Raw genomic sequence first — 25,832 nt, 5'->3', positions numbered from 1 at the left:
GAGGAATATGCAGACATCCACCAAGAAATCTGCGGCCACTCTGTTCACCACATGGACGGCGCAGGTGAGAAGAGAGTTGAATGTCGTGATCGATGGTAGCAGAATTCCGACAACAAAATGCCCCAAAATTCTGGTGGTCACATTCAACAACACGTTCACGTCGTGCCCTCATGGCGCAGCTATCTGCGACAAACTAAAAAGTAGGAACAATGTCCTAAAGGCAGCACCTTGTTGACCACATATAACGCGACAGGTCGGTCTGTGGTAAGCTATGCGGCGCCAATTTGGTCTCCGAATTTATGTGATAGGCAATGGGGAAAGATTCAATTTGTCAGAATGCTGCCCAAAGAACAACAACAAGGTGCCTCCTCAAGTCTTCAGTGGACATGAGGACACAAAGATTCTTCCAGTACAGCAACACAATGAGATGCTTTCGTTGCAGTACTTGTTTGGGTGTAACCGTGAGACCCATCCCAATCACCATCTGGTGGTTAGACCCGAAACACCCAGGCACATCAGGAAGGATGTCCACTCTCTAGAGGAAGAGGTCCAACGATACAGGAGAGAACCCCTAGATCAACAGGCATATCAAGCAGGTTTAAATAGCATTAACACGGAAGCAGTTGCTAAGACCATAAGCAAATATAGTGTGAATAAAGTCCTCGGAGTACATCCCCATCCATCGCAGCCGAGGAGCGTCAGCTTCCACGACAAACCAGAGTAGTTTTGGCTCAACCATGCTCGGGATATTGCAGTCGCTTAAATTCTTATAGGGCAAATATCGATCGCACCGTGCAAAACATCTGCCCAGTATGCGTCATGGGCCCGCACGACGGACTGTACCTATTCAACTGCCCTGACAAACCTACCAATCTAACTTCAGAGAATTTGTGGCGATTTGGATCTGGAGATATACCCAGAGCCAGATTGAGCAGAAGAGCGAAAACACAAATATACAATAATAAACACTGTTACAACAACAGGGGGTATTTTAGTGTCTCCAATTGTGTTTTTCCACTAGCCTTTTTTGTATGTGCCCAATCCGCAATATAATAATATAATTTGTTGTATAATATATATAATTTGTTGTATAGTGAACAGGACTATGCTATCAATTCGACTATAAGGAAGATAATAATTAAAAAAAAAACCTTAAACATTGAGTCATTTTTAAATATCTTCCATTCTTTCTCTTTTCTTTCAGGCATTACAAATTTCGATCTACTGGGTGATTTTGGTGCCATCGAATGGCTGGGAAATTTCCAAATTGTACTATTGTATAATTTAGTATTTGGCACAACAACGGCCCTAGTTGTGGCCAATAAATTTACAGCCACCGTGAGACAAGAATTGTGTGCACGGTTAGTAGAAAATTATGTAATTTTCACCAATTACATGTCATTCATCAACTGATATTTACTAAAACGGCGCACTAAAATCATTCCACTGTCTGCCATGACTGCAACGGGAACAACAAGTGCAGTTTATCATCCCTCGCTTCATCATCAAATTCATGTGCATCTTAATCATCATGGTGGCCCAGCAATAGATATTGCTGGTAATAGTAAAAGTTCATTACATTCGAAATCATCGCCATCCACCACATCGCCGGCGCTAGTCCAATGGAGACGTGTGGTGGAACAACATTTAAATGGGAATGGTTTTCTTGTGTCGTTTTTAAGAAATTTTGCCAATTTTTATGCAAGACATTTAAAAGTCGAAGCTTAGTTTTCTAAATATTTGCATTATGAAACAAGTGATCGATATTTTGTGTGTATCGTCTACTCCTCCTTAATGAATACTTTAGGTCGATAAATAAAATAAATTATAATTATAACATAACACCCTAATATTATCCCCACATCATTTGTCACTATAAACATCTACTGCATTGTTTTTGTACTAAGAACATTTTTATTTCACATAAATGAATTGTCTCATTGTATTTAGAATTAGAAAATTAATCTATACATTTAATAGAATTGTATGTAAAATATTAACAAAACAAAATTTAGCAACAAATTATACATAATTATAAATAATAATCTTTAATCATATTTATTTGCGAACGAATTTATCATTCATTATTTCTCATTTACTTTTACACGTGTATGTTAATATTTAATTTTATTTATGAATTTTAATTTATATATGAAAGGATTTTTTGAAGTATTAAAAATAATATAAAGACAATCGCAAAGACATTAACATTTTATTTAATACTTACTTTTTCTTGGAACTAATTTTATATAATAATTAGTTCACCACCACCACCATATAAATAATGACACTATTTTGTATTAATTCTTAAAGAATCCTTTTCAAAATTTACATACATTTAAGTTCAGAAAAACATTTAAATTTCGTTTCCTCCTAAAATTCTTACAAATTAAGTAGGTTCCCCTCCCCGCACCCTCAAAATTATCCTTTATGTTTTAAGGTGTCGCAAACTTTCAACATAAAACGAAAGAATGTGTGTCCTTTTCTTCAAAGCTTTATTATATTCTTATTTTATTTGATTTTTATAGTATAACTCTTTAGTATTTAAATTATCCTTTAATGTGTTCGAAATATAAAAAACCATCCATGATAAAATAAATTTACTACTAATTTAATGTTAACCAAAAAAACCTGTTGTTTTGGCTTGTTCAAGAAATTCACAGAACTAAAAGATATACATACATATAAATAATGGGGGTTATCATGAACGGCAATTCCCCGTGAATTTTTGCACTTTCTCCCTTAAGTTGCAACGGTGGAAAGACGAAACTCACTGGGAAATTTCATTCATGATAACCCCCAATGTGAATTATTATTACAGAAAAAAGAAAAGGAAGAGCAATACTTTGCAATGGACATATTGAAAATGATCTAATTGAAAGAAGATTAACAAAATCATGCGGGTATGTTCTGAGACACATTTCACCTCTCACCCCCCATTTACGCTTATTTTTCGAGTATTTTATGGACGGACTAGGGCGTACTCTTCTTTTTAAATGTCCTAATGAATCTTAGCCCCAATAAATTCGCAAAAATAGGAGTAAATGGAGTGAACAAAATGCTTGAGGCGTGAAGTGAGAGAAGTGTGTCTCAGAACATTCGAAATTTCGAACACTGGATGAAAAAATGTTTGAATAGTGGTATTGAGTCTTCTTTGGGCCTACAAAACTTTTTACCGGAAATGTGTCAGTACTGGTGCACGTTTTGGATTACCTCCCTCAGAACGGTACCGCCCGATTTTCGGGGGTTTTCAGGGATTTAGCTGCATTATCCTACAAAAATGGTTGTAATTTAATACATAAATAGTTTTCTTTGGGGCTACTACTCTTTCCTCCAGAAATTAGTCAGCGCTGGTCTATATTTTATATAGCCCCAGTAGAACGGTATCTCCTGATTTTAGGGTTTTTAAGGATTTTAGCCGTACTATCGTACAGATATTGCTGAAATTTAGTCTTCTATGGCACTATAATAACTTTTCTCCCTAATTTGTCAGTACATTTCCACGTTTTGATATAGCCATTGACATATAGAACAAAAACCATATTGTCTCTCCAAAAGTTTATGTAACACCACGAAATATTCGTCCTAGACCCCTTATTTGGTATGCCAAAATTCATATCTCGACGAGATAAAGCGATTTAGCGATGTGTGTCCGTTCAATACAAATTGTAAACAAGCTTAAGGCCGCAATTATGGACCGATTGTAACGAATTGTTTAAGGAGGTTGGTTTCGGGCCAGAATAGAAATGATTAGTTTTTGGTGATGATCGTGAAATATTCAGGGGATGAAATGGACCAAAAACAAAATTTTAACTAATTTTGTAGCGGCTCTGTATGTCAAAATAATAACCCGCAAAATTTTAAACAAAGTTTGAGTTTATGATGAAGAAGAAGCGTACAAACCAACGTGAAGATCAGATAATACTTAGCGGGTTAAATGGACTGAAACTTTTGTGTGAAATTGGTAAAAATATCAATAACGTAGCGGTTAAACAACGGAAGTAGTAGTACTACATAAGTGGGTTTCATCACATTTTAGTTTGTGTGAACTAAATTTTCCTTTCCTGCTACAAAAATGCCTTTGTCATGCTAGATAACTTTTTGGTTTTGGTCATAAGTATTATACATTACATCTCTGATATTTGATAATTAAATTTTCACAATCATTGAAAAGAAGTTCCGTGGAGAGCGACTGTCCAGGGATAGTGGTATAGGGTATCCCATGGTCGGCTCCGTCCGACTATACACTTTTTTCACTTGTTTTTTTATAATTTACTAGCGGACCCGGCGAACTTCGTCTCGCTATTAAGGAATAAAATTTCATACAAAAACTCAATTTTCGATTTTTTCCAATTTTCCGACTTTTCCAGAGAGATTTTCCAAAATTTTCTTCCGTAAAGACCTTCTCCTCGAAAATACGAATAAGTGACAAAAAAATTTACAGAAATCGGCCTAGCCGTTTTCATTTTATAAATTACTATACACCATTTTTATATATATACTAGCGGACCCGGCGAACTTCGTCTCGCTATTAAGGAATAAAATTTCGTACAAAAACTCAATTTTCGATTTTTCCAATTTTCCGACTTTTCCAGCGAGACTTTTCCAAAATTTTCTTCCGTAAAGACCTTCTCCTCGAAAATTCGAATAACTGACAAAAAATTTTACAGAAATCGGCCTAGCCGTTCTCATTTTATGAATTACTATACATTTTTTACACCATTTTTATATATATATAGATAGATATATATATATATATATATACACTCCACGTCAGTAGAATAGAACACCTAAATTTTTGATAATGTTGGCTTATTTATCCCAAAACGAGTGAATGTGCGTTTTTAATCTTGTGGGGATTTAAAGTCTATGATGTTCCGTATCAAACACAGAAAAAATTATGTTTCTAGCTCTTCGCGAAATGATTTTCTGATTATTAAAATTAATTTAAAAAGTATACAAAAATTTAGGTTTCAAAAATATACCCCTACCATCGATGGGGAGGGGGAGTTTTCAAGGGAAGAAGTTTTTTATTTGCTGACAGATGAGACTTAATATATAATATACTAAATCTTGTTTAAAATTTTACCTTTTTCATCCATAAATATTTTTTTGAAAAAAAAAGTAATTTTACTGTTCGAAAAATCTACCTAGTTCCTGCATCTCAACTTGTCGCAGGTAGCTGTGGCATGCGCGGACAACATGAACATGCTGTCGAATGTGACCCCTATTGTTGGCATAGTTAGTGGTCGGGATTCTGCTACAATCAACCAGTGACGTAGTTAGAAATACATCTCAGAACCATTTCGGGGGTGCCCAATGGCACCCGAAATACAGGAGAGGTAAAGGTTAAACTGTTCCGGAGATATCACCACGCCTTGGGGGAACTCCCTGTTTCACTCTAAGGGACTTGGACTTCTTAGCCCAATTATGAATATCAACTCACTTGCTCCTTTAAGTTGAAGCGGCAGAAAAACGAAACACATTTACATTCATAATCATCCTGCTTGTTTCTGAATTCGACGTGCTACTGGCGTCCACACTTATGGGGTTTCTACACGGTATGTTTTATACATAACGACTGTCACTATTTACAAATCTCAATTTTGTACACATGGTGTGAACCATATAAAAATTTTAATGAATCCCCCGAAGGGGATAACAATCTTGGCGCGATGCGGGGGCTTGACGCCACAATCTGCTCATTCAATTTCTTTAGTGTTGAACTGGGGGGTTGTGACTGACCAAAGGTTATCCACTCCTTGTCGAAGACCTACACAATACACTGAAATCCTACAGTGTACTTTTGGGGTGAGTGACATATATTTGGTTACTGATCTCCTACCAAAATAATTCGAGATCCCCTAACACCGGGGTGTTAAGCGACCACGTGCCTATCGGTGTTTAAGGTTTGTATTATAACGGAGCCTCGTTGATACCTGGGCACCTCAACGAGTAGCAGGCTTAGTTGTCAAGTTCCAATCATGGTAGTGGAGGGCTATGCCATGGTTGTACTCAGTTCCCCCATCTAAAAATCTTTCTATGGATGATAATATTAAAAACAAAACAACAAAAACCCAAACCCCTTTGATAACGACCCCTGCTATGACTACGGACACTGCTGCACCTAGTGCAATTAACCTAAATTTGGGCGGGGACGACTGTTCCACACCGACCCTGGACAGAGTTAGCGACTCAATAAACTCGCAGAGCAGGGAATTGCTCAACCTCCTGAGGGAAAGTGCGTCCCTTCACCTGAGTCGGGAAAGTTCTCCCATAAGCAACTGGGATGATGAGATGGATACTACAGTCATCCCATCTCAGAAGGACAAGGAGATGTCCCCCTCTGTTGCTTCTGGGAGCACAAAACCGGATGGGAAGGGAGTAACTCCGTCAGGGGATGTTACGTCGGTCGCGACCGATAGACCCACTCTTCCCAGGCAGGACGCCTTGGTGGATGAGGCTATGGATGAGAAGAATGGAAATTCTCTCACCTCCCCATCCATCAAGAGTAGTAAGGCCCGGGAGAGAAAGGATAAGCATGGCTACAAAAGAGCAGTTAACTACTGCTCTAGATTTGTAGACAAGTCTCCAGGTGAGGTCTCCACGGCGGAATTCCGGGAGATTAGGTTGAAGCTCCGCTTCTTGAGGCGTATTGAGAGGAAGTACCCTCATTTTGAGAAGCTTCCACTTCCAATCGACCGGATTCCGAGGCCGGATCCGGAGGTAGGCGCCAGCCCAACGACTGGCTTGACTTCCCCGGAACCAGCCACAGTACAAAAACCAGTAGTGCCGGCCTGTTCGAACCCTTTGCAGGCCCCTAATGTGTCTGCGGTAGGGGAAGACACCCGGACCACACTGGCCCCACCGACATGGTGCTCGAAGTCGGAGAAGCAAATTGGGAATTCACGGGAGGAGTTGCCACATCAGCCCCCAGCTACTGTGACAACCCCGCCGGTGAATGCCACAAGAGCTGCTGGGGAAAATATAGGCGGGAAATGTTCCAAGGCCGCTGATTTACGGAAGCCTGTTAAACAGGCATCTGCGGTATCAGTGACGAGGAACAAATCAAGCCCCTCGAGGAACAACAAAATTTGCCCGAAAGGGAATATCGGCTCTGCTGGAGGTCGGGCGATTGATGGGACTGACGGCCCTTCAACCTCAAAGCTGGCTAGCGGTCAGAAGACTACTTCTTCACTACAACCAGGTATGAAGAGAGTGAGGTCTTCTGAGGATCCGCATCCAGATGCTAGAGGCTGGGTGGTCGCCAGTCCGACAATCGACCGGCATCGTATGCTAAAATGGCCGCCCGACAGACGGTTAAGGGAGATCAACCAGGGAGGGCCTGTAAAGGCAGCCCGGGCCAAAAACTTCCTAAACCTGCTAGAGAGAAGCCATATGAGCCACGCAGGCCTGCAAGAATGACGGCCCCAGATGACCTTCTGGTGGCAATCATTGATAGAACTGACCCTGAAGGTAGGATCAGTGACGATCACTGGTTGCTGGTAGAAGGTCTTCTGAGGAATGTCATTACTTCCGATGATGTGGATGAGAGGAAGACCGGCTTCGGCAGGGCATCCGTATACAAGGGTGTCAAAGTTATCAACAGCAAGGATGAGGAATCGCGTGATTTCCTCACCCAAACAGTAAATAGCTCTGGCGCTCTGTGGGACGGCTGCAGGCTGGCTGCGATTCCCATCGCCGAGATCCCATCAAGAGTAGCCGCTACATCATGGGTGCCACCTCCAGCTTCGGATGTGGCACAGGTGTTGAAGCTGATCCGGAAGCAAAACAGGCCCATCCAGACTGATAGCTGGAAATTGGTGAGATCCTATCCAGAAGGCAAAGGCACGGTGATGAAGTTCACTATGGACAGTTCAAGCGCAGAGTTCATCAAGAATTGTAAGGGAGAGCTGGACTTCGGGTTGGGTTGGCTTCGGTTCCGCTTCTCGCAGCCTCAATAAGGAGGAGAACTAAAGCCTCAAGGGTCTTTGCTACGGGCGACAAAAGCGAAATCGGTCTGTACGATTCACCTTTGCTTGCTTCAGTAGCGGCACTACCCTACCCACTTTCCAGACTTCGGGAATGATGTGGGTGGCTAGCGACAGGTTGAGAACTCCCGGCACATCCAGCTGGTTCAGCATTACCATGGAGATTCCATCAGGGCCCAACGCTTTGGATGATTTAGCTTTCCTGATGACATTCGCAACATAGTCCTGAGCAGAAGAGACCTAATGCGACGTAGTACTGCCGATGTAACGTTGCCAAACGTGTCTGAGGTCCTATCATCCTTCCTTCCAGGGTTCGAGAGTGACTTAATCGTTGCCTACAATTCACTTATTCCGACTTCAATGTTGCAACTCTTCAAATGATTTAACCACTGTTCCGATTATGTTAACCGACCAACCTGTTCACATCCATTGTCAGTCAGAAATTGTGTACCTTTAATGATTGTATGAATAGATACAAAATCCTAGGTATAATAACACCATGCAACACTGAAAATACAAACAACTTCTAGTATGATTTTTTTGAATGTACAGATTGAGACTACAGAAACCCTATTTGGTTTTTGTCCAGTCAGATCCAATTCGGATTTTATGGCCGGGCTAAAACTACATTTGTTTGCATTTATCGGACCTTTATCTCAGCAACGAATAGGAATTTTGCCTTGCTGTCTTTAGCAATATTGTAGCCCCAAACTAGTAGAACTTATCAGTTGAACAGACAAATAAAAAACTACATCTAGGGCACCAAAATCGATAAAATATAGAAAATTTTACATAATTTGATGAATTCTGTTTAATATCAGCCAAACTATTAGGAGTAGAATGTGAATGTGCAAAAATAATGTTCTTCGAAATATTCTAAAACTCTAAAATGCTTATTTCATGTTGTTTCAGCGGTATTTTGTATCACATCTTTTTCAACACGTACTTCAAACACTGTCCACACGAGCAGTTTACTCTCGCATTTGGGATTTTACACATCATTGACATATTTATTAAATTGTAGTTAAAAAAATTTACTAAAAACAACGCGATAGATGCATTTTACAACAATGGCATGTTCTGTTGTGTTTTACATTCCAGCAAATATTTTTCCAAAAGAAAATATTATTAAATATTTAACAGTTTTGGAGATATGGTGCGAAATGTATACAAATTATGGAATTTTTAGATATATTATAAGATTTAAAGCAATAAAAGCAGTTTTTCGAGTTCATTATTTTTCCAAATATTTAATTTCTTGTCCTTATTTACAAGTTTGCTTCAGAGGTCAGAAGAAGATTTGCAGTGTTTCAGAGATACAGCCCCGAATTGCTTTAAAAAGTCAATCGCCCTTATTACGGTTGGCGTAGTCGTAGACATGCAAGTGTCGTTGGCGTAGTTTACATTTTTCGGCTCGGCAGTCGTCTGATGTGTGGCTCGCCTCAGTGGAATTCGGCTGTTGGTGGCTCGTTGGCAATCGTCGGGTGTGTTGCTCGGCACGGTGGTATTCGGTTGTTGGTGGCTCGTTGGCAATCGTCGGGTGTGTTCCTCGGCTCTGGGTAATCGGATGCCGTCGGATACTGTCGGTTCGTTGGCAGTCGTCTGGTGTGTTGCTCGGCTCTGTGGTAATCGGATGCAGTCGTCGGCAATACTTCGCTTGGCAATACTCGGCTCGACAGAACGATCGGTTTTCGACTGGGTGACGTTCGGGTGAATGGTGATACTCGGTTGTGCGAACAAATCGCAAGGAGCGAACGAATCGCGAGGAGCGAACAAATCGGCAGGAGCGAACGAAGTGCAAGGAGCGAACGATCGGCAGGAGCGAACGCCGTTTTTAGATTCGGTTTAAGTGACTGCGGTCAATGCCACACATCTTATCTTGTACTTCTTTTAACGCCAACACTCCAAAAATTCAGCGACGAAATCCCAACACCTTATCCCTTTGGGTTTACGGAGTGAATGAGAATTATTTGTAAGGCGAATCTACAGGAAATACACTGAACTCAACATTCCTTTTAGTGAGGTAGTACAAATCAGGGGGGTTACTCTCTATTGCGATGCGTAAGGAAATTAAATGCGTCTCTAATTCGTTTTCGTATGTCCTTTCGCAACTATTTTTGTTCCTTTTTCCTTTCTGGCATTGCCGCAATCTGTAATAAAAAAACGTATGTCAAAATCGTACGCTAACGCAAATATCTTGCGCTAACAAAATACCAAACGCAAACGCATCGCAATACAGAGTAACTCCCCAGGAATAGGTAATACAAGTGATATGTGTATGGTGTTGTTGTCTCTACTGCAGTAATGAGACATTAGGGTGGGTAGTATTTATGGTAGGTAGTAGGGCCGATTTTGTTAACGACAGCACATAAAAATAAAATAAATTTCAAAATAATTTTTAGGCAATAATTATTTAAATATATTGGAAAACAACTAAAAGAAATACAAAATTTTACTACCCTTATTTTCGTAAGAATAAACTCGTGTTTTATCAGATGACGAACTTTCTATAGAAAATCCGTTAGAGTCCTCATTTAACAATTCATGCAAAGCAATTTTCTTAATTCTTGTACAAAAGATTATTTCAAGCAATTTGTTTTACGATTAAGCAAATATTTTTTTTTTTAATTTTGTGTAAGAAAAAATTGTCGTTGTCGTAAATGTTTCGTGGTACCAAAAAATAACACGACGACAACGATTACGCCAACCACTGCACAAACATCTACGCCAAACCATTATTTTGATTGTAAAAATGGTTGGATTGGTTTTTCTTTTTCTGGATTAAAACTTTAAAAATGATCTACTAACAATTCAATTCATTTTTGTTTCAAAAAGAATTGTTTAAAAATGTATATTTTATTTGTACAAATACATTCATAATACCAAAAAGTCGTTACGACACGTCAGCTTCCACCTTTGGATACAACGCCAACCGTAATAAGGGTGAATATTTAACCATGTTTATTTAACCATGTTTATTTTGATTGTAAAAATTGTTGGATTGGTTTTTCTTTTTCTGGATTAAAACTTTAAAAATGATCTACTAACAATTCAATTCATTTTTGTGTCAAAAAGAATTCTTTAAAAATGTATATTTTATTTGTACAAATACATTCTTCTTCTTCTTTTATTTGCCCATCCGTTGTTCGGATATAAGCGATCATACATTAAATAGTTTTACAATAAAAGAATTACATTTCAATTTACATTTAAATTTTATTTATTTATATAGTCGGCAGTTCTCTGTTTTTGGCCGCCCTGAACAAAGTCCTTTCATCGTCGTAGCCAGTCCAGTCTTGAATATTCTTTAACCAGGAGAGTTCTCTTCTTCCTCTGCTGGGCCTTCCTTCAATTTTCCCTTTAAGAATCTTTTGGATGAGTTGGTATTTGTCATTTCTCATTATGTGTCCAAAATAATAGATTTTTCGATTTTTTATTGTTTTAATCAATAGTCGATCCACGTTCATTCTTCTTAAGACTTCATTGTTCGTTATTCGAGCGGTCCAGGGTATTTTTAAAATTCTTCTATATATCCACAATTCAAATGCCTCTATCTTTTTTTCATCTTTGGCTTTAATTGTCCATGTCTCTGCTGCATATAGTAGTATGGACCATACGTAACATTTCACAAATCTGATTTTGGTTTGAATTCCGATATCATGGCTTGTTAGTAGCTTATTGTATTTATATAACGCTCCTCTGGCCATCTCTATTCGACATCGAATTTCTGGGCCGATTCCGTACAGCGAGGCGAGTCGTGTCGCGTTGCCACATGCAATTTTTCGATTCCGTATGGCAATATCGCCTGACGTCGTCAAATTTTGTCGCCGAAATGTTCATTTTCCGGCGACAACAAATTAGCTGTCGCCGTACATTTTTACTAACGAATAAAAATAAAATAAAAATAACTTTTTATCGACGATTATTTTCTATCGCTGTACGTAGTGCATTTTTTAAATTTTGTCACAGAGACGATAGACGACGCGACATGACTCGCCTCGCTGTACGGAATCGGCCCATTCATGTGATACGTCCCATTTGTCATTTATCAAAACCCCCAAATATTTGAACGTAGTTACTCTTTCAATTTCTGTATTGTGAATTGTCAGCGATGTGTTATTATAGATGTTCTTTCTGCTGATAATCATGTATTTTGTTTTTGTGATGTTAATTTTAAGCCCATATAGTTCGCTTACGGTTGTAAGTTTGTCTAATGCTTTTTGTAGGCCATTTATACTGCTTGCTAGGATTGTCGTGTCGTCTGCATATCGTATGTTATTTATTAGAACCCCATTTGTTCGTATTCCCATTTTCTCATTTTGCAAGGCCTCTGTAAATATTTTTTGGGAGTAAATATTAAATAAAAGTGGCGATAATATACATCCCTGTCTGACGCCCTTCGATATGCTGATTTCGTCGGTGAGTTCGCCGTTAACAACAATACATGCAGTCTGGTTCCAATACAAATTTTTTATACATTGAATTTCTTTTCCATCTATACCGATTGATACAAGTATATCAATAAGTTTATGGTGCTGGATTTGATACAGCTTTAGCATAATCTATGAAACAGATAAAAACATCTTTTTGCACATCACGGCAGTTTTGGATCAGCGAGTGTATGCTGAGTAGAGCTTCTCTGGTACCCATTCCTTCTTTGAAACCAAATTGTGACTGGCCCATATGGAGTTCGCATTTTGCATAAATTCTTCTATGAATAATTCTTAGGAAAATTTTCAAGACGTGGTTCATTATACTTATAAGTCTGTATTCATCGCATTTCTTTGCATTTTTCTTCTTCGGGATGGTTATGAAGATTGATTTTAGCCAGTCTTGTGGGTATTGGCCGGTGTCATATATATAATTAAAAAGAGTAACTAATATATCAACGTTTTCTCCATCTATTAATTTAAGAATTTCGGAGGGTATTTCATCAGGACCATAATACATTCATAATACCAAAAAGTCGTTACGACACGTCAGCTTCCACCTTTGGATACAACGCCAACCGTAATAATATTTAACCATGTTTAGATGGGGCCACCGTGGTGCAATGGTTAGCACGTCCGCCTTGCACTCAGAAGGTCTGCGGTTCGAATCCCAGGCCAAGCAACATCAAATTTTCAACGGTGGCAAAATTCCCCCTCAGCGAATGCCGGCGAAATTTCCTGAGTATTTAAGCCATGAAAAACTTCTCTACATGTGGTGTCGTAAGACACGCCGTTCGGACTCGGCAATAAAAAGTAGGTCCCATATCATTGAGCCAATATGAACCGGCGCGCACTCATTGATATGAGAGAAGTCTCCCTTGTCCCTTCAGGGATGTTGTGGGAACATATGTATGTAGATGGGGCCATAAAATCCAAGCTGGACATGACACAACAAACCCCAACTAGAGTTTTTGTCGTTTGGGTCTGTACTTTCAAAAAACCTCAGTTCAAATTGTTTGCACAAGATTACCATAAAAATGTTGAACAGTGTAATCAGTGTTCTTTTTTCTTTTTAACATTCAATACAGCTATTTGTCACTTTCATCATTTTTAGTATGTTTTCATATATCAATTAACTGTTAAACTTGTCCACTGTGCTCCTTATATTTATTTTTTGTTTTGTTTCCATTGTTTGTTTTATGTTTAATTTCAGATTAAGTGCAATTTTTACGTTGGGATGATGTGAAGGCGTTGGTTTAAAAATTGGAAGCACAACTATATAGATTTTTTATTTATGTACCAAAAATTTGTTGTAAGAAAATATGTGTGTATATTAGTTTTAACAACAATCAAACGAATCAAACAATAATTTAAAATAATTTATTTTTTATATATATAATTTAATTAAAAATGAAAATAAAAGAAAAAAGTAAAATCGTAATATTATATATTGAAAAGTAGATTTTTAATTTGATAATGGAAATTTTTGTTACACGGGCAAATGATTTTTGAATCCAGTTAGGCCCGAGACTTTTTAATTACCTAAAATCAAAATATTGTTTAACCAAAGTAAAACGTAGCCATCGATTATTTTATAACGTTTATTACCTTTATTTCTTCATTCTTTCATTAATTTATATTTTTGTTTAGTCTTATTTTTATATGTGGTTTTAACAATCTATGTATAAATATGTTTTAAGCCGTTTGCTTCATCTTATTCATCATCAGTTGCATTGTTTTTTTTTACGTTTTGAGGATTATTGTTTGTGGTTTTTACTAGGTTTTCACAAGCTTATATTCGTCTATAGATTTCTGTTTCGAAAAATAGAAAAACCAACTGATGCTGCAATAATAATTACGAATCAATAAATAACAATGTACAGTAGGATCACGATAATTCGAATCCCTACACACTTACAAATTATTATAAATTATTTAAGATGTTTGAGTACGAATTATCGACATTCCACTGTATACAAATTATTGCAGAAAAATTGATAGATTGAAAGTGATTGATATAAATGTGTGAGAGTTGTTGTTATTGTTGTAAAAGGTACTTTTTAAACTTTTTTGGTTTGATTTTAGATTTGTTCTTTATTCATAGTGTGAAAAGGGCGGCAGTTAAATATTTTTAGTTTATTTCATTTTTTTTTTAATTTCATTTTGTGGGGTGTTTTATTTCCCCACTTTATAAAACAGTGACTAGAAAATATATTGTTTGTTGGTTGTTTTGATTAGAGGTCTTTTGCTCTAAATATGTGTATTAGGGGGAAACATGACAGAGCACAAGATATAATAGGATATTGGAAAAAAGTGGGTTAGTTTTGTATTCATGCATTCATAATTGATATGAACTGTTTGGTTTGATTTTGTTAGTAAAGTAAATGTGAATTGAAATATGAGAGGGAAAGAAAGAAATTAATAATAACAACTATGCTTTAATTGGCCTTTATTAAACTAGAACATCCACCAATTGCACCATCTTCACTGTTTAGTTCATCTTCTAACAATTCATCGGCTTCGGTTTCTAAATTCATGGACAAATCTTCTTTGGCCTCGACACCAACATCTTCGCAGACGCCACCAACTACTTCATCAAAATCTCTTAAATCCAACTCATGTAAAGCCTTTTGTACTAAGGCCGCCAGTTCAGGTGGTAGATCTTTTAAATCATCATTACGTTCCTGGACAATGGAATTGGGAAGTGGTAATACTGGCCGTTTACTATCTTTACCTTGTTGTTTTATTGTACGATCAGCAGCCGAACCCGATGTTGAGGAAGCTGTTTTATATGCATACAGTGCGGCATCTGTAAAATCATTAAGGTTTATACCACCCATACCTCCTCCGACAACATCATTATTATTGGTAATATCATATTCAGAGGATAAAATACTTCTACCCGACTCAGTTGACAGAGAAGACATGCCATCATCTGAATTTGTGGCCAGTGGCATTTTCATGGATTCTTCATTTTCCGAAGACATGGTACCCGAATCTTCGGTAACATGACTTTCACCACCACATGATGTGGTGCTACGTGCTGTTGTAGCTGAGGACACACCACCACTGCGTTTAATTTTTGTTTCGTCATCTTCATTTTTGTCCGATTTCGAATTGGCAACGGCATCAACCTTGGATGGACAATAACCTTTTAATAGAAACTCAGAGGGAGAGAACCCGTCATCATCATTCGAAGTTTCAATACCAGCTAGAATCTTCATTCGCTGTTCCAGTTCAGCTATTTTTGTAGCCAGAATCCTTAACATAAAAAGATAAATAATGAAAATAAATAATAAAATAAATGTTTATTCCGCAAATATAACTCACTTGTTGGTTTTCTTTTGATGATTCAATGCCAAATTTTTATCATTCAAGTTATCCAGCAAGGTCAGGCATAACGTTTTCAAATCTTGAATGGTTTCAGTTTTTGTAGGTAAGTCAATGCCACTTTCCAGTAGATTTTTAACTGCAAAAGGTAAGTTAAACGTTTTAATAAAGATGATAACAAGTAATTTAATTACAACAACAAACAAAGATAAAAGAAAAGTAAAGGGGATAACAAGAAAACCAAAAATTATACAAATTAAAAAAATGAATATATCACGGAAGGAAAATCTACACAAAAATATTTCACGTAGCATGTGGTCTTTGTGGTATAAAAACAACCTGCGGTAAAAATTTAAAAACCATCAAAGAACGGAGAGTTACTATAAAAAGGGGAACTATGTATTTGAAAATTTGAACCAAGCCGAAGTGTCCTCTTGAGTGCAAAACGATCGATCGATCTTACCACCTTTTTCTGCTCGAGGAATATGCAAAAATCCGCCACTAATTTTATGGCCACTATGTTTACGACATGGACTGCGAAGATGAAACTTCTCTACAAGTGGTGTCTTAGGACATGCCGTTCGGACTCGGCAATAAACAGTAGGTCCCATATCATTGAGATAATATGAATCGGGGTGCACTCATTCATATGAGAGAAGTCTCCCTTGTCCCATCTGGGATGTTTGTGGAACAATTATTATGATTATGAATGCCATCTCCCCGTGAGTTTTGCCTTTCTGCCGTTTTAACTTAAAGCAGAAAGTGAGAAAACTCACGGGGAGTTATCATTCATAATCGGGCTCATAATAAGCAACAACAACAACAAACCAGAGTAGTTCAAGTCAATCCCACGGTGCCCGGTTCTATGCACCGGATTGACTTGGAGGATTATTCGACCAAGGGCCGCCACATCAACAAGTATTTGTTTCTGTTCGTATATTTTTTTACCATGGGAGCGGCAATGTAGCCGGGAATGCCTGCTCCGAGCTCCTTTGGTCCTTGCCGGGATAGAAGAACCCCGGGCCATGGATTTGTTCTGTTTGTCAAATCCACATCCACCATAGGTCACCATTGGTCAGATGTAATGAATTCAGGAAATGGGTGCACTTACGAGGTTGCTCTGGTCTTAGCCGACTCCAGAACTGCTGGATAGGAGTCAAGTTGTTGCGCCAGATCATGTCCCAGCGTGTCTCCAACTTCGTCGTCGAGTCTTCCCCACAGTTTCCCCAACAACAACATACACAGCATCTAACACCACATTTTGTTGTTCAGTGCCCCGAAAATGCATCATTGCTGCAATTCAATTGCAACGGTCTCCGGAACAAAGTCATTGGAATAGTAAACTATATGAGTCGGAGGAACATCGTGGCCGCCGCGATCCACGAAACAGGTAGGTCGAGTTGCTTAATGTGTACATACCGCCGCTTTTGAAGGACAAGGGGACTAAAATGCTCATCATGAGCTTTGGCATTTCGTCCCAGACAATGACCACAGTGAACAAAGGCTCTCCCGTGAACAAAGACGCTCCTATGACGATAAGAGGAGATGGCCATAGCTCGCCAGACATCATCTTTGTTTTGCCTTGGCTCAGACCGTATTCCGATCATCGCCTCCGTTAGTAGAACATCCGACTTCATAACCTCCGACCGCCGTATTTTTCTGAAGCTTGGAAAAGCTGATTGGCAGGGGTTCAGAAAATTTACCATCACCGTTTCAGAGAACTGCCCATTTCCTTAGGTCCTCGGGTAGCTGAGAAAATTTTCCGGAACATAATCACAGCTGCTGCCGCTCGCTACATATCCAAAATAAGACCAAATTTCCAAGCAGAATCGACGGGACTAGAAAATTAGCGTGATGAGCTTCGTCGCATGAACCCTGAAGATCCAAGAGTCAGAGAATTTACTTTTGAAATCAACAGGTTAGTATGCGAGCATAAGTGGAAAAAGTGGCTAGACCACCAGAAGCAATGTAATAACCCGGTTACACTTAACCAGATTAACCCAGTGGGTTTGAATTTCAAATCAAATATCAATTCCATAGCGCAAACTTCAAATAAATCCTCATGATGTGGGTTAACTCTGCAAAAAAGCCGTACTATAACATTGGTACAGAATTAAGTAAATTGTGGGTAATGGTTAAGTCACTCTCGAATCCGGGAAAGAAGGTACGCATGTTTTTTTTAACCTGCGAAGAGGAGTGTTCTACGCCGTATACGAGTCCTCTGAGTCGAGGGGATGCCACCACAATTTACGATGAGCGATGTTGCAGACGTCATCCGAAACGCGAAATCCAAAGCGTTTGAATGTTATGATAATGGGTGAAAATGTGCCTACTAGAATGCCATAGAAGTCATTTTATAGTACACGGGTGTCAGCGTGGTGCAATAGTATGCGCACCCGCCTTGCATTCAGAATGTCTGCGGTTCGGTACCAGGACAGGCAACATGAAATTTCCAATGGTGGCAAAATACCACTCAGTGTAATGTTGGCGACACACCCTGAGTATTTCAGCCAAATAAAACTTCTCTACGAGTGGTGTCATAAGACACGCCGTTCGGAGTCGGCGATAAACAGTAGGCCCCACATCATTGAGCTAAAATGATTGATTGATAGGAGAGAAGTCTAACTCGCTCCCTCCGAGATGTTTGTGGAACATTAAAAAAAATCTAAAAGTGAATGTTGGAACGAAAAACAAAAAAATAAAAAAGATAGCTAGAAAGGAATTAAAAACACGAAGCAAGAGAAAATTAAAATACTTTGAAATCCCATTACCTTGTTTATGAGAAAGTATATTTTCATCGACATTAACTGGTGTTTGTGCACCTAATTTCATAATACCTTTTTTACGTTTAGCTTCCAACATGGTCTTTTGGTGTTAAAGGATGAGAATGTTAATATGGTTAATTTGTTTTTGTTAGCTTAAACTATAACCAAACCGAATAAATATATGTATTGAATTTACCTTGTATTTGCTTACGGCTTGTTTAGTTAAATCCACTTCACTTTCAATATGTTTTAAACGTTCATTCAGGTACTTGTTCTCCAAAATGATACTATCAATATCAAGGAACTGAAATAAAAGAATGATCCCAATTAAATTTTTTAGTAGCGTCTTAAGAGATTTTCACGGATTTGTTTTTTCAATACGAATTAAATACTCAAGAGGAAACATGGTACAATTTTATTTAGGTAGTGGTGTCACACCAGCTGTTCGAATATGAAATGTCAAATTAAACAAAACTTGCTTAAAAATGAAATAATTTCCAATGAGGAGTATTTGACGGTCTTCCGTATCGTCAGATACTTTACAAATGACTGAAAATCTGCGAAGTATTAGGTTTCTTAACGTCCGTTGTATTTAACAACTGCGAAGCTACGTGTTTCAAAACGTCAAAAATACGTATTTATAACGCAGGTCAGAAGCAAACATATATCATTTTTATTTTTTATACATTTAGTTGCATTTTCGAGGAAAAATGCATGACTGTGCAACTGAAATATTTTGACGAAGTTTAAACAACACAAAGCAAATGACGATACGGATGTCAGCCTTGTATACGAAAGTGGTATACACACGTTAGCGCATCACATTGGACTACTAGAAAATATTCAGAGTTGTCAGAAAGCCAACCCGAGGACTGCAACGGCAGTTGTCTCTGACAGAAGCTTGTATCACAAATGTACATACCATACAGTTATGTGAAAAATAATAAGGACAGTGACGTTCACTACCCTTTGATCTCTCCTAAAATGTGTAAAATGGAAGAATTGGCGATGGAAATTTGTTTTTGAAAATGTACATGTATTGCAATAAGAAATTCCGTTACGATTTTGGTTTATTTCTGTTTTGTTTTTATACAAAACAAATATTTTTCGTAAAATACGCGATTTCTGTTGTGAAAAATAATGACAGTTTTTCGTTTTAATGAAAATAAATTGCTATTATTTTTTGTGATGCCTTCCTGTAAGTACAAGTTTAAAATGAATTAATTTCTATTCATTAAATGTTAAATGTTTTAAATGTTTTTTTTTTAAATATGGGTACGGGTTGTAATGACGCTACTCGAGAAATCACTAAATGTTTACATAAAGAAGGACATTCATATAGAAAAATTACAGGAAAAACTTGGGATTTTAAAACAATGGTGGAGGATGGACTTAAGTGGACTTCAAAAAAGAAACTCGTGGCAGAACACCAAAAATTACACCTGTAATAATAAGACGCGTTATTCGATGAGTAAAAAATATCCTTTTACCACATCATTACAAATAAAAAACGAATTAAATATGAATTTTGACGCATCAACAACTCGTAAAACCATCTTTGGTGTCCACATTAGAGCTCATATTGTCAGAAAAGTATCATTTTAATCGTGGTGTAGGGTATAAAAATATTCAACAAATAATACAAATTGCTAGAAATCACATCGCTTGGTCTAAGAAAAACACGGCAACATGAAACCAGTAAGGAAAGGATCAAAGTCGGGCGGGGCCGACTATATAATACCCTACAACAATGTGAACATGTAAAATATATATGGGAGCTAAATCCAAATCAGAATAGATTTTGATATAATTTTTCACATTTATTTGTAGACAAAGTTCCGTCACATAGTCCAAATTTCATAAAAATTGGACATTTATAGCGTGTTTCGTGCATCAAATACCTCAAATCGGTCGAAAATATGTATGGGAGCTATATCCAAATCTGAACCGATTTCGATATGATTTGCCAGTTATTTCTAGACTAACCACTGTCACACATTTCATTCATTTCATTGAAATCGGACAAATATAGCGTGTTTCGTGCATCAAATACCTCAAATCTGCCTAAAATATATATGAGAGCTATATCCAAATCTGAACCGATTTCAACATAATTTGGCACACTTATTTCTAGGCCAAATCCCGGCAAACATTCCAAATTTTATTGAAATCGTACATATATAGTCGGCCGGGAGTATATATAGGCGCTATAGCCAAATTTGAACCGATTTCTATATAAATAGGCACACTTATTTCTAGACTAAATACCGTCGCACATTCCAAATTTAATTGAAATCGGACATATATAGCGTGTTTCGTGCACCAAATTTCTTAAATCGGGCGAAAATATATATGGGGGCTATATCCAAATCTGAACCGATTTCTATATAATTTGGCACACTTATTTCTAGACTAAATTCCGTCGCACATTCCAAATTTCATTGGAATCGGACATTTATAGCGTGTTTCGTGCACCAAAAAAACTATCTTCCCAAATTTTCATGCGAATCGGACAATAAATGCGACCTGTACTGTGTTTACAAAAATACATGGACAGACGGACATGCGTAAATCGACTCAGAAAGTGATTCTATGTATATCCCTAAAAAGAATTATGGGTCTATCTCGTTTCCTTTTGCATGTTACAAACTAATGCACAAAGACATAATACCCCTTACCACAAGGTGGTGTAGGGTATAAAAAGGGGTTCCAGGACAATTAAGTTAAGTTGTTAGAATGGTCCGCACAATCCCTTGATTTGAACCCGATTGAAAGTTTGAGGAACGAAGTTATAAGATCCAGCAGGGGAAAGTGTCCATCAAATTATGACGACTTTTGGCAATTTATACAGGTTCGTGGGACGCGGTACCAGTACAGGAGTGCCAAATTTTGGTTGACTCAATTCTAAGACGATGCGCTGCCGTTTTAGAAAACAATAGCTCGTCTACAAAGTACTAATGAAACTGAAACGCTTTATCTACCATTATTTAGTAAAAACCTGCATAAATTTCTTTCAAATTTGGTTCATATTAAAAGATGTCATGAAGTTCCTTATTTTTTCGCACACACCAAACTACGTCAATTCGTATGAAATATAAAAGATAAATAAAATATGTTTACAAACAATCAAAATGTTTTTATAAAACTTTTCTTAACATTTTAAGAAAGCTGTTGTTTTTGCATTACGCATTGATCAACAAGGCCGTGCTGATGCCTATTATTGTTGTTGGCGTTTTTTATTGTTGGACTGCAGAATTTTACATCTTTGTGTTTATTTCGGCTTTAGTCCATATTTTGTTGTATTCAAGTATTTGAATAACAACAAAATGTTTTACAGTGGATATGAAATTGATTAGTTGCGGGCGGAGGGTAGGGAATACTATAGTTTCAGTTGTCACCAAACAACTTCATCAGTTTCCTTTTCCGCCGACTCTGTATCGATAAACAGGTCAATAAGCCCATCCAGCAAATTAAACAAAATGAGAAATTTGCTATATGGCCCTAAAACTGATTACCCTACAATTTGAGTCGAACTAAAGAATTTTATATCCACCACTGTTTTTATGTCGTCTTTGCTTTGCAAAGAATACGAACATAGGAGTGTTGCTTCAATAAGCGGGGGTAAAACAACGAGAAAGTTGTTGTTTTTGCATTACGCATTGATCAACAAGGCCGTGCTGATGCCTATTATTGTTGTTGGCGTTTTTTATTGTTGGACTGCAGAATTTTACATCTTTGTGTTTATTTCAGCTTTAGTCCATATTTTGTTGTATTCAAGTATTTGAATAACAACAAAATGTTTTACAGTGGATATGAAATTGATTAGTTGCGGGCGGAGGGTAGGGAATACTATAGTTTCAGTTGTCACCAAACAACTTCATCAGTTCCCTTTTCCGCCGACTCTGTATCGATAAACAGGTCAATAAGCCCATCCAGCAAATTAAACAAAATGAGAAATTTGCTATATGGCCCTAAAACTGATTACCCTACAATTTGAGTCGAACTAAAGAATTTTATATCCACCACTGTTTTTATGTCCTCTTTGCTACTAATCTAAACTAATCAATTTCATATCCACTGTAAAACATTTTGTTGTTATTCAAATACTTGAATACAACAAAATATGGACTAAAGCTGAAATAAACACAAAGATTTTAAGAAAACAATAAATTTTATAAACTAAAATCATTTTCACTTTTTAGTCAGTATTCTACGTTATCTTGGTTATGGATTGAAGTGTCCTTATTATTTTTCACACAACTGTATTTCACAATGGACAAAACTTAAACTTTTGCAAGTAAAATAAATAAAACAATCAGATCGGGGACACCACCAATTATGAAGGACCTTAGTCCTTCTTGTAACTGCTCCAACTACTGGTTCCCGATATAATCCTATCATAAACTGGCAGGTACTGGCCAAAAGTGTATGTCAATTTTGGCACAGAAAGAAACGATGCATAAATCCATTGCATTGCAAAGACACTGACATTTTCTGGATGTGGTTCTTATAGAATCATGGATTCCACTTTTAGGTAGTGTAATATATGGAAACTAACAACAGCTACGTAGACGAAACAAATTACTACTGTACATAATTAAACACAAACCAATGAGTATGGCGGGGGTATTCATAAAATTATGCCCTGATTTTCTTACCTTTGGGTGGGTTTCTTTAGCCTTTAATGCCACCTGTAATTCATGATTTAGCCGATGAGCTTTGCATTTATAGGCATCTCTTTCGTTGGTCAATTCCTCTTTTTCATCGATGACCGCCTTTAAATCAAAAGCTAATTGAGCATTCTGAAAAATAAATAATTATAGCAATTATAAATTGACGAATTAACAGGCACTAGCGTTCCTCATACTTTTTTCTTTAATTGTTCCAAATGGCAAATAAAATTTGAGCGCTCTTGTTTCCACTGCAATAACATTTCCTTTGAGCAACCGTCAAGTATGACATCCTCCTTGTTGTCCTTTCCATTTTGTTTAGAATCTTTTTTACACTCTGCCGCCGTGTTGCCGGTGGCTTTTTGATTTCTTAAAACTTCAATGTCACCCTGAACTTCACATAACTTTTGTTTTAATGCCTCCACCTCTGTTGTTAGTTTTATATTGCGTTCTCTTGATTCGTGTAGAATCTTTGCCACATTTGTCTTTCCACCACCATTTGACATTCCAATACTAACATCACTGGCTAAATCCGAGAAACTACTATTCCGCCTCAAGGCCGCATAACGCAGCTGAAGAGTCTCAGCCATTAACTTGAATTGATCACGTTCTGTACGAAATTTCTCCAGTTCCTTGCGAAGTATTCGCAGGGCTTCCATTTTACTCTGGAGTTTACGATGGATAGCAGTTGTTTCAACACTATAGTTTTCCTCCATATGTTCCAAACCAAACATGTCGTCGTAGTTGTTGGTCGATGTGGAAGATTGTTTACGTTGCGTCCACATAGTGGTATCTTTTAATTTATATTGTCCCAGTGACAGAGATTCGTCATCTGACATTTTTTATTGTATTTGCTGCATTTAAATAAGAATAAATTTCACTACAGTACGAACAGACGTGGAAGCTAGTCGATTTTAAATCGGCGGCGCGCCGCCGCTCCTCATTTTTTAAGGGTTCAGCCGCCGCCGACTACATCGGCTAAAATCGGCTAAAATTCGCCGCCGTCAACTTAAGTGGAGACGCGTGCGCCGATATTTTTTCAATTAATTATGAAATTCTGGATGCTTTTCCAAAGTATTGGAAAATCATATCACGTTTTTTCGTTTTTCTAACTATTTCTTCTTTCCATTCATTTGTTTGAGCTTGTTGTTTTCTTTTTTCCGAATTTATAGTGGTGTTGGCTAGTCATTTGACTATATCGCAATGGTGTGCAACATATTCTTCTATTGCATACTTTACGGGGTGTCATTGTGTGAGTGCCATGTTTTTTCAATCAGTTAAATTGTGTGTGTGAGAAAGTTGTACGCACACAATTACAAATGGGAGCCCCATTGCTTACCCCTGCTATATCGCCACAACAAATTGTTGTTTTCTTCCTTTGTTCTCGTCATAAAGGAAATATTTGGTGCGTTTTCAGACGATGCGGTTTGACTGCTCAAAAACGCGTTGTCCGTTTTGGTTCTCATTCGCAAATTGTGCCAGTGTTGAAACAAAATGTGGAATTAATTGAACGAAAACGTACATAGGTACTTTTTTAATAAATTAGTTAATGAAATAAATTTATGTAAAAATTTGTTCATGTACATGTTATGATTTTGTAAAATTTATTTATTTTTTATTTTATCGTGATTGTTAAATGTTTTGAAATAAAAAATGTATGAATTTTACGCAGTAAAGCAGGAATCTTCTTACCCTCAGGTGTTAACAATTATTACGGAATTCGTTATTAACAATTTTAACCCATTCGTTTTTCCTGATTTTGTGAAATTTACAAGAATTACTCTATTTTAAAATGTTAAAATACAATACACACATAAATATTTTTGGTACGTTTATGTAAAACCGTACTTCTTTTTGTTCAAAAAGTACGCTTGTATAAAATGACTTCAAAAACGCAACACTAGATGTGGAAATTACGAATGAGAGTCAAAACGGAAACCACGTTTTTGAGCAGTCAAACCTTATCGTCTGAAAACGTTCTTGCTTTTGACATAATACGCCGAAATTCAGCCGCCGCCGACAAAAATGGCCGCGCCGCCGCCGCCGTGGGCTTACAAGTAATGAGCCGCCGCCGCCGAAAAAATCGATTCGCTTCGTTGTCTGAGTACGAATATCCTGCTGAAATATTTCCCTAAAAAATAGGGATACGCAAGTCGACTTTCGATTACACGATTAGTCGACTTTTTGATTTGAGAAGTCTAAAAATCGAAGACGACTTTCGATTAAAAAGGAAATCGATAAGTCGATTTTCCGTCGTAAATGCCGACCGGTGTTGCCATAAGTGACGATTTTTGTCCAAAAAAACAATAATGGCGATTTGACAATTTTTACCTCTAAAATTACGTTTTTTTGTTATGACAAGTTCTATAGGATGTCACTGATCTTTTTGGCACACTATCAAATACCCCGTTTGCAGCAATACCCAGCTGACTGAACTGGGCTGTAACGTTAGTGTCGAATTCAATACGACATTTAATATATTTATGCTGTAGTATGCAATACCAACAAATTAGTAATGTGTTTCAAAGACATAAATACAACAAGATAAGACATTTTTTTTGCTATCATTCTTCAGTGAATGGCTTTTGAATTTAACATAATGTTATATCACGATATGGTGATATAACATTTTTTCTTTTATACATT

The 25,832-nt window shown here is 37.4% G+C and overlaps 2 protein-coding genes across 3 annotated transcripts in view; one reads left to right on the top strand and one right to left on the bottom strand.

Annotated features, from left to right (window-relative positions):
• The window catches only part of LOC141403881 (protein Lilipod-like), a 92,925-nt gene extending 79,035 nt beyond the window's left edge, over positions 1 to 13,890 (top strand). The window contains exons 8-9 of one of the 2 annotated variants that reach the window (XM_073986956.1): positions 1,205 to 1,361; positions 13,635 to 13,890. In XM_073986956.1, coding sequence (XP_073843057.1) covers positions 1,205 to 1,361; positions 13,635 to 13,662 — 185 coding nt within the window. In that variant the 3' untranslated portion in view covers positions 13,663 to 13,890. Of the gene's footprint in view, positions 1 to 1,204; positions 2,833 to 13,634 lie in introns of those variants that run through there. The other variant, XM_073986948.1, reaches the window with a different exon arrangement.
• Positions 13,891 to 14,008: 118 nt separating this feature from the next.
• LOC141403875 (uncharacterized) lies at positions 14,009 to 25,059 on the bottom strand. The gene is made up of 6 exons (XM_073986937.1): positions 23,384 to 25,059; positions 23,175 to 23,318; positions 18,713 to 18,820; positions 18,523 to 18,616; positions 15,752 to 15,890; positions 14,009 to 15,682 (listed from the first exon to the last, which is right to left on the bottom strand). Exons 1-6 carry the CDS (start codon positions 24,023 to 24,025, stop codon positions 14,860 to 14,862), a joined length of 1,950 nt encoding a protein of 649 aa, XP_073843038.1. The 5' UTR covers positions 24,026 to 25,059; the 3' UTR covers positions 14,009 to 14,859.
• Positions 25,060 to 25,832: the final 773 nt, after the last annotated feature.

This window comes from Musca autumnalis, unplaced genomic scaffold, assembly GCF_047663935.1.
Source record: "Musca autumnalis isolate F117 unplaced genomic scaffold, ASM4766393v1 scaffold_1, whole genome shotgun sequence".
NCBI lineage: Eukaryota > Metazoa > Arthropoda > Insecta > Diptera > Muscidae > Musca > Musca autumnalis.
Note: the sequence above shows the minus strand (reverse complement) of the source record. Positions and strands in the feature narration are given on the sequence as shown.

Excerpts from the sequence above, each read along its gene's own strand:
- LOC141403875 (XM_073986937.1), bottom strand. The coding sequence starts at position 24,025 with ATGTCAGATGACGAATCTCTGTCACTGGGACAATATAAATTAAAAGAT. Across the intron at positions 18,617-18,712 it reads AAGCCGTAAGCAAATACAAG|ACCATGTTGGAAGCTAAACG; the intron begins GTAAATTCAATA and ends TAACACCAAAAG. Across the intron at positions 15,891-18,522 it reads TATACTTTCTCATAAACAAG|TTAAAAATCTACTGGAAAGT; the intron begins GTAATGGGATTT and ends TACCTTTTGCAG.